General features: G+C 41.0%; 1 protein-coding gene across 1 annotated transcript in view; it reads left to right on the top strand.

Annotated features, from left to right (window-relative positions):
- Nucleotides 1-235: 235 nt before the first annotated feature.
- Nucleotides 236-9,741, top strand: part of bub1 (BUB1 mitotic checkpoint serine/threonine kinase) — a gene marked incomplete at both ends in the record, with an annotated part of 27,532 nt that continues 18,026 nt past the window's right edge. Inside the window, 10 exons of the mRNA XM_080054649.1 lie at nucleotides 236-258; nucleotides 365-424; nucleotides 1,899-2,040; nucleotides 3,214-3,410; nucleotides 4,363-4,403; nucleotides 4,614-4,693; nucleotides 5,173-5,219; nucleotides 7,177-7,343; nucleotides 7,788-7,862; nucleotides 9,736-9,741. The exon at nucleotides 9,736-9,741 is cut by the window's right edge and continues 143 nt beyond it. Coding sequence (XP_079910775.1) covers nucleotides 236-258; nucleotides 365-424; nucleotides 1,899-2,040; nucleotides 3,214-3,410; nucleotides 4,363-4,403; nucleotides 4,614-4,693; nucleotides 5,173-5,219; nucleotides 7,177-7,343; nucleotides 7,788-7,862; nucleotides 9,736-9,741 — 838 coding nt within the window. The remainder of the gene's footprint in view (nucleotides 259-364; nucleotides 425-1,898; nucleotides 2,041-3,213; nucleotides 3,411-4,362; nucleotides 4,404-4,613; nucleotides 4,694-5,172; nucleotides 5,220-7,176; nucleotides 7,344-7,787; nucleotides 7,863-9,735) is intronic.

A 9,741-nucleotide genomic window follows, 5' to 3' on the forward strand; every position in this document is an offset into this window, starting at 1 on the left:
TATTGTTTTAGTGCAATAGCAATATACACTCATATAATAATGCTGTCAACCGAGGACTTTTATTTTGTAATCTTTTACGTCATAAACGTCATTACGTCATCACGTGGTCTCCTTTTGGAATGCTCGCGTTGCCATTGGCTGAGCGCGAAATTTGAAATGCGTCAGGAAACGAAACCGCCGCTTCACAGACAGACAGCTAAGTTTAGATCGCTTTTATGATAAAACTCGATTCAAAATGGACATTTCATCGCGTTTACAGTAAGTTATGGTTACACTGTGTGCTTTTAACATTAAAGTAACTGCCAGGCATTGTGCTGACTTGGTTTATAATTGAATTTGACGTATTTTTAACCTTTTTTCCTAGGTGTTTTGAAAGTAGCATGAGCTCATATTCGGGAGACGACCCGCTAGATTCATGGGACAAGTGAGTAAAATAACCAAATATCTGTTAATTTGACCTATTTATACAGGAAAACGAAGCACACACCCACTTGTAATGTCTTCAACTTTCTTTAAATATAGTAAAAATGAAGAAAAAAATATACGCTAGACTAGGTTTTTGAATACTGTCTTTGTCAAATTAGCGGTGATATTATTTATTGTTCCATAAGCATAAGCATTGCTTTTTCGGTGAGTAAATAACCAAATATCTATTGAATTACCTATTTATACTGGAAAACAAAGCACACACCCACTTGTTATGTCTTTAACTTTCTTCAAATATACTAAAAATGATCTAAATGAAGAAAAAAAAACCTGCTGTTGTTCCTGGGTGAGCGTATACCCATGACAAAGGCATTAAGAAAAACTATATAAAAATAGCATTCTTTGCACTGATGGTCTCGTTTACTGTTACATGTAATTTATGATCATCAGAGGAAAAATTAGACCGTTTCAGAAATATTTAAAAGTTATACACTGCACCTTCTTTGTGTGTTTTCACAAATGAGTAGAACCTGGATCCCTGTAAAGTTGACCAGTTTAAAACGTTGCTGAAGACTAATTTTTTTGTTGCATTGGCCTTTAACACAAGTTGAGACTTTGACACTCCTAACTTTTCATTTCCCTCATGTATCTTATATGTTGTTTTGTATTGTATCTTGTACAGCACTTTGGTCAACTGATGCTGTTTTAAAATGTGCTATAGAAATACATTTGATTGATTGATTGATTGATTGATTGATTGATTGATTTATTGATTGATTCAATTTATTTCAGACATATCAAAATTACAGAACAAAATGAAAAGCATGAAAATACAAAACATTCTGTTCAAATGATTTCACAAAAAAATAAACAAAAATAAACAAATTACATATTGAATTGATTTGCCTGAAAAGGAGTTCTAGGAAGAAGTATAAACTTATTTAATCCTGCCCCTCTTCCACAGCTCAATAATTCATATTTGTTATATTTAGAGCTGCAACTAACGATTATTTTGATAATCGATTTATCTGTCGATTATTTTCTCTATTAATCGATTAGTGTTTTGGTCCGTAAAATGTCAGAAAATTGTGAAAAATTGATAAATTTTCCAAAGCCCATGTTGGTGTCCTCAAATGTATCGTTATGTCCAAAACACAAAGATATTTCAGTTTACTGTCATAATAGGATTAAAGAAACCAGAAAATATTCACATTTGAGAAGCTGAAATCAGAGAATTTGGAAAATTTTGATTAAAAAATTACTCAAAACGATTAATCGATTATCAAAATAGTTGGCGATTATTTTAATAATCGATTCGTCGATTAATCGTTGCAGCTCTAGTTATATTAGCTTCCTGTGTTGACTTTGACTTTAACAGGTTTGTAGAAAAATTAGACTGTTTCAGAAATATTTAAAAGTTACACACTGCGCCTTTAAAACTGAACCCACACTCTTCTTTGTGTGTTTTGCAGGTTTGTAGATCATCTGGAGACATCTCTTCCGGCAGACGGCCGCAGTGGCATGAACCTGGTGTTGGACACTCTGGTCCAGAGGTTTCTGAGCGTGGAGCGATACGCAGACGACCTCCGATACGTCAAGTACTGCATCAGATTGGTGAGTCTGACTTCTGAAATCAAGATCTTTTTATTTGATAATAATAATAATAATAATAATAATTGCTAGGTTTTATATAGCGCTTTTTTGTAGGTCACTCAAAGACGCTTTACATTGCATAGAATATACATAAAAGAAAAGAAAAAGAAAAACACGAAAACAAATTCAAAAATAGAGTCAGGTGTGGTATGGGTGGAGTCAGGGGTCGTATGTTTTCTTGAAGAGGTGAGTTTTGAGTCGGCTTTTGAATGAGTTTATGGAGTCTGAGTTTCGGATGTTTGGGGGGAGGGAGTTCCAGAGGGTTGGGGCAGAAATGGCAAAAGCTCTGTCTCCCAGGGTGCGGTGTTTTGATCTTGTGATGGGGGTCAGAAGGTTGGTGTTAGATGATCTGAGTTGGCGAGTGGGGGAGTGACGTTTGAGGAGGTCGGTGAGGTAGGGGGGGGCAAGGTTATTGAGGACTTTGTAGGTGATGAGCAGGATCTTGAATTGAATTTGTTGCTGTATTGGGAGCCAGTGAAGTTGTTTGAGGATGGGAGTGATGTGTTCTCTACAGCGGGTGTGGGTGAGTATTTGATAATAATAATAATACATTTTATTTATATCGCACTTTTCTCTCACTCAGAGCGCTTTACATAACACAACAATAACCAAACAAAAAAGGGGGTGCCCTTAGCTCAGTTGGTAGGATGCCCCCCCCCCATGGGCCTCGGCCAGCAGCGGACCCGGGTTCGATTCCAGCCCGCGGTCGTTCTCTGCATGTCACTCCCCTCTCTGCCCCATTTCAACTCTGTCTCTACACTATCAATAAAGCATAAAAAATGCCAAAAAAAAAATATTGTTATATTATTGTGTATGTAATCCACGTTGTATTTTTTAAAAAAAAGCACAAACTGTGACCAGCCGTCAGTGTCCCTGGCCAATCAACTTGCCCTGCATGTCGTTTTACTGGGTAATGTTGAACCCCGTGTATTTTTATGCCCCATTGTAAGGCACTTGCACTTGGAATTAAAACATAGCATTCCCCTCTCTGACCCATTTCATCTATACAACAGTGTCTAATCAAGAACAAATGCCCTAATAATAATCTTTCATTTAAAAAAAAAAATAATAATTTCCCTTTTTTTCTGAGTGATCCTATATAACTAATTTCTCTTCTCTCTTTCTCCCACACAGGCGGGTTATTATTCGGACCCCATTGCGCTGTACAGACACATATACAGGAAAGGTATCGGCACGCGCACGGCTGCCCTGTACGTGGCCTGGGCGCAGCAGTGTGAAACCAACGGACTGATGGAGCAGGCGGAGAGGCAGTATGTGACAGCGATGGAGAACCAAGCACAGCCGGCAGACACTGTACTCTGCGAATACAGGTACATGACAGGCTTACAGGGGCACTGTGTAATATGACATCATCAAGAAAGTTCCAAACTGGGAGATGGACTACTTTTCCTTACCTTTTTAAAGTGTAGATTTGTGTGCCTTTTTTTTTAATGCGAATATCTCCTCGCGATCTGCTAAGGTGTGTACTGTGTGTGTGTGCTGAAAGAAATTTGGTGTAAATACACAGCCCCGTAGACCATGTAAACAGCTACCTCGCAAGCAACATGCAAGTTTACAGAGCCTAGGCTGTGTATTGACAATGTTTTTTTCCTCAGTGCACACACAGTACAGACAGGTAGTGGATCGTGAGGAGATATTGAAGTTGTTAAAGGGACACTGTAATATGACATCACCAAGAAAGTTCTAGAATGCAACGCTCCCTGGGTAACCCCAACCCTTTAGAATAATAACAGAAGCTACAGTGGCCTTCAAGGACAAGAACAATTCTAAATTCTAAACAATGCACCTGATGACATTCCAAAAACATGGATTCCTCCATAAGACTTACCCGCTCAATGGACAAAATGTAACATTAATATTTGTAATTCTCCGCTCAGGAGGATAATTCAGATTATTGGCAGAGGTGATTTTACACCAATGAGGACATGTTTATGAATGAGGATATTGATTTTAGCTAATAAATTACTTAAAATGTTACACAGTGTCCCTTTAAAGAATATCTTGTCATCAACATGCATTTAAAGGTGCTGCGATGAACTTTCAGTTTGTGTTTTTACCACGCCAGCTGTTGTTCCTGGGTGAGCGTATACCCATGACAAAGGCATTAAGAAAAACTATATAAAAATAGCATTCTTTTGCACTGATGGTCTCGTTTGCTGTTACATGTAATTTATGATCATCAGAGGAAAAAAAGGTATAAGTTCCTGGTAGCACATTTTTTAAATTTTCTTTAATTTTCTAAACAAAATATCTCGTCTACAGGCAGTTTCAAGCAAGAACCAAGAGTCAGCCACCAGCATCGGGTAAGACTATTTCTTAAATGCAATTTCTAATGTCTATTCTATACTTGATGTATTTTAATCTTGATGTATTTAATGCCCCCTGTAAAGCACTGAATTGTGCTATAGAAATAAACTTGCCCTGTTGCCTTATTTTTGCATATTTATGTTATAATTTTTCTTCATTTTATATCACGTTGACTTTTAATTTATTACTATTATTATTTTGACCAGCTGGAGCTCGAAACCCTCTGCAACCCTCCCAACTAACCAATCAGACGACGTCGCAAAAAGAGACCGTTGCTCCCAACAAGGTGTGTGTGTCTCTCGGTCTGTGTGTGTGTGTGTGTGTCTCTCTATCTCTGTGTCTCTGTCTGTGTCTGTCTGTCAGTGTGTGTGTGTGTGTGTGTGTGTGTGACTCTCCCTCTGTCTGTGTGTGTGTGTGTGTCTCTCTCTCTCTGTGTCTCTGTCTGTCTCGCTCTCTGTGTGTCTCTCTCTCTGTCTGTCTGTCTGTCTCTCTGTGTGTGTGTGTGTCTCTCTCTGTCTGTCTGTCTGTCTGTCTGTCTGTCTGTCTGTGTGTCTCTCTCTCTCTGTGTCTCTGTCTGTCTCGCTCTCTGTGTGTCTCTCTCTCTGTCTGTCTGTCTGTCTCTCTGTGTGTGTGTGTGTCTCTCTCTGTCTGTCTGTCTGTCTGTCTGTCTGTCTGTGTGTCTGTATTCCCATTATAATCATGCTTCATCATCACTTCAATGTTAATTTTTCAAATCCACTGAATATTCCCTCTCCTCTGTCACAGGCGTCCTGGGATTGTCCCAAACCCCCCGGGTATAAAACCACCATAATGTACGTTTTACAAAATATCGCTTACACACACACACACACACACACACACACACACAGAGAAAGACACACACACACACACACACACACACACACACACACACACACACACACACACACACACACACACACACACACAGAAGAGAAAGACACACACACACACACACACAGAAAAGACACACACAGAAAAGACACACACACTCACACACAGAGAAAGACACACACACACACACAGACACAGAGAAAGACACACACACACACACACACACACAGAAAAGACACACACACTCACACACAGAGAAAGACACACGCACACACACAGAGAAAGACACACACACACACAGAGAGAAAGACACACACACACACACACACACAGAAAGACACACACACACAGAAAAGACACACACACTCACACACAGAGAAAGACACACACACACACACACACACACAGACACAGAGAAAGACACACACACACACACACACACAGAAAAGACACACACACTCACACACAGAGAAAGACACACACACACACACACACAAACAGAGAAAGACACACACACTCACACACAGAGAAAGACACACTTTTCATCTCTCTGTCCCTCTACAACTGTCTCATAAAAGCTAAAAGAAAAATGGCAAAAAATTATCTGGTAATCTTGGTAAGAGACATACACAGAGAGACACATACACACACACACACACACCGACAAACACACACTAACACACACGGACGGACAGACAGAGAGAGAAAGAGAGAGAGAGACACACACACACACACACACACCGACAAACACACACTAAGACAGACAGACAGACAGACAGACACATACACAAAGAGAGAGAGAGACACACACACACACCGACAAACACACACTAACACATGCAGACAGAGAGAGAGACAGACAGACACACACACACACACATACACAAAGAGAGAGAGACACAAACACACACTAACACATGCAGACAGAGAGACAGACAGACAGACACACACACACACACACACATACACAAAGAGATATAGAGACACACAAGTTACCTTGGTGTATATTGTGGCTTGTACAATTTCTAAAAATGGCCAAAAAAATAATCTTAATAATCTTGAATGTGTATATTGTCATTTCTAGAGTATCCCGCTCACGCTAACACTCTAACACACACACACAGAAACACACACTAACACAGACAGACAGGGCGAGAGAGACACACACACACACAAAGAAAGACGCACACACATAGAGAGACACACACACAGACAGATAGAGACACACACACACACTTAAAACTCATGTTATTTTGGTGTATATTGTCGTGTTTCTAGAGTGTCCCTCTAACTCACTCACACTCACACACACAGAAACACAGACAGACAGGGCGAGAGAGAGACACACACACACACGCACACACAAAGAAAAACGCACACACATAGAGAGAGACACACACACACACAGACAGATAGAGACACACACACACACTTAAAACTCATGTTATTTTGGTGTATATTGTCGTGTTTCTAGAGTATCCCGCTCACTCACTCACACACACACTCACAGAAACACACACTAACACAGACAGACAGGGCGAGAGAGAGACACACACACACACACACACACAAAGAAAGACGCACACACATAGAGAGAGACACACACACACACACACAGATAGAGAGAGACACATACACACACAGAAACACACACACACACACACAGAGAAAGAAAGACACACACAAAGAAAGACGCACACACAGATAGAGAGACACACACACACACAGAAACACACACACACACACACACACAGAAAGAAAGACACACACAAAGAAAGACGCACACACAGATAGAGAGACACACACACACACACACACACACACACACACACACACACACACACACAGACAGATAGAGACACACACACACACACACAAAAACTCATGTTATTTTGGTGTATATTGTCGTGTATCTAGAGTGTCCCGTTCGGAGACGTCCGGCATGCTCCCGCCCCGTCCGAGCGTCCCGACCGTGTCTCAGTACGATACGCAGGCGCTGCTCTGTGCAGACTCCGAGCTCTGCTTTGAAGAGGTGCGGGCTCAGAGGTACTTCAAGAGCAAGGACAAGGAGGCCAGCCAACCAAGTAAGAGTGTGTGTGTGTGTGTCTGTCTCTCTGTTTCCTTCTCTCTCTCTCTTTCCCTCTCTCTCTCTCTCTCTTTTCTTCTCTCTCTCTCTATCTGTCTGTCTCTCTGTTTCCTTCTCTCTCTCTGTCTGTCTCTCTCTCTCTCTCTCTCTCTTTGTGTGTGTGAGTATGTGTGTGAGTGAGTGAGTCTGTATGTCTGTGTGTGTGTGAGTGAGTGAGTCTGTGAGTCTGTCTGTGCTTTGAAGAGGTGCGGGCTCAGCGGTACTTCAAGAGCAAGGACAAGGAGGCCAGCCAACCAAGTAAGAGTGTGTGTCTTTCTCTAACTCTCTCTCTCTCTTTCCCTCTCTTTTTCTCTTGTCTGTCTCTCTTTCTTCTCTCTCTCTCTCTGTCTCTTTCTTCTCTCTCTCTCTCTCCCTCTCTATGTGAGTGAGTGTGTCTGTGCAGACTCTGAGCTCTGCTTTGAAGAGGTGCGGGCTCAGAGGTACTTCAAGAGCAAGGACAAGGAGGCCAGCCAACCAAGTAAGAGTGTGTGTGTGTGTGTCTGTCTCTCTCTTTCTTCTCTCTCTCTGTCTCTCTTTCCTCTCTCTCTCTTTATCTGTCTTTTTCTCTTGTCTGTCTCTCTTTTCTTCTTTCTCTCTCTCTCTCTCTCTTTCTCTTGTCTGTCTCTCTTTCTTCTCTCTCTCTCTCTGTCTCTCTCTCTTTTCTTCTTTCTCTCTCTCTCTCTCTCTCTCTCTCTCTCTCTCTCTCTCTCTCTCTCTCTCTCTCTCTCTCTCTCTCTCTCTCTCTCTCTCTCTCTCTCTCTCTCTCTCTCTCTCTCTCTCTCTCTCTCTCTCTCTCTCTCTCTCTCTCTCTCTCTCTCTCTGTGTGAGTGAGTGTGTCTGTCTGGCTGTCTGTGCTTTGAAGAGGTACGGGCTCAGAGGTACTTCAAGAGCAAGGAAAAAGGAACAAGTAAGAGAGTGTGTGTGTGTGTCTCTCCCTCTCTCTCTCTCTCTCTCTTTTTCTTTTTCTCTCTTTCTTCTATCTCTCTCTCTCATTCATTCTCTCTCTCTCTCTCTCTCTCTCTCTCTCTCTCTGTGCTTTGAAGAGGTCAGGGCTCAGAGCTACTTCAAGAGCAAGGAAAAGGAAACAAGTAAGAGAGAGTGTGTGTGTCTGTGTGTTATAAAGGTTAAGTGAATGTTGAATATCCTCTCTGTCTGTCTCTCTCTCTCTACCTTTCTCTCTCTCTCTCTCTCCCTCTCTATTCAATGTTTAAACAACATATTTATACAAAAAATTTAATTAAAATGTTGTGCTAAATATCCTCTCTCTCTCTCTCTCTCTCTCTTCCCCTTCTCTCTGTCTCTCTTTCTCTCTCTCTCTCTCTCTCTCTCTCTCTCTCTCTCTCTCTCTCTCTCTCTCTCTCTCTCTCCTCTCTCTCTCTCTCTCTCTCTCTCTCTCTCTCTCTCTCTCTCTCTCTCTCTCTCTCTCTCTCTCTCTCTCTCTCTCTCTCTCTCTCTCTCTCTCTCTCTCTCTCTCTCTCTCTCTCTCTCTCTCTCTCTCTCTCTCTCTCTCTCTCTGTGTGTGTGTGTGTCAACAACTGATAAAGAGAAAAAACAATTGAAACATTTAGACAGAGATGTAGAATGGGCTGGAATTAAACTTAAATGGGTGACAGTAAAATATGCCTGAGAAAAAAAGGCAGAAAGAGTGTTGTAGGGTTCAGGATTAACAGGACAGCTGGGCCAAGGGAAGACTGAGGGAAGAAAAACCTCATTCATTATGTTATAATAGCGATTTTATAGTGATAGAACGCCGGTTCCGTGTGGGTGAAGTATTCCTTTAAGTTGGCTACCTATCAAAAAGTGCCTCTTGTACATATAAGATAATTTAACTGGAAAATAATTCATATTTTGTACAGCCGCGAGCGTCCACTTGTAATGATATGTGTCTGTTTAAAGTAGATGTCTCACTTAAACTGCAGTGTGTAGAATTTTGGGTTTTATTTCCTAGCAGATTTTGTAGAAAAGTAATTATAATATCCATAAGTACATTTAATTTAGTGCATAATAGCTGAAAAAAAAATGTTAAATTTTTTTTTTTTCCCTTAGAAAGGGTCTCATATATGTCCATATTTCTGCATATCTTGGACCAAGGCCTAGTGGCCGCCATCTTGAAAGTGTCATAGTTGGAATTTCATCAGGTGCATTGTTTAAAATTTAGAATTGTTCTTGTCCTTGAAGGCCACTGTAGCTTCTGTTATTATTCGAAAGGGGTGGGGTTACCCAGGGAGCGTTGCATTCTATAACTTTCTATAACTTTCTTGATGATGTCATATTACACACTGCACCTTTTAAGGTGTTATTGAACAGGCTTAAAGCTACAGTGTGTAACTTAGTTGTTCTTGTGTGTCCAGGGGAGA

This window comes from Ammodytes marinus, assembly GCF_949987685.1.
Source record: "Ammodytes marinus genome assembly, contig: scaffold_369, whole genome shotgun sequence".
NCBI lineage: Eukaryota > Metazoa > Chordata > Actinopteri > Uranoscopiformes > Ammodytidae > Ammodytes > Ammodytes marinus.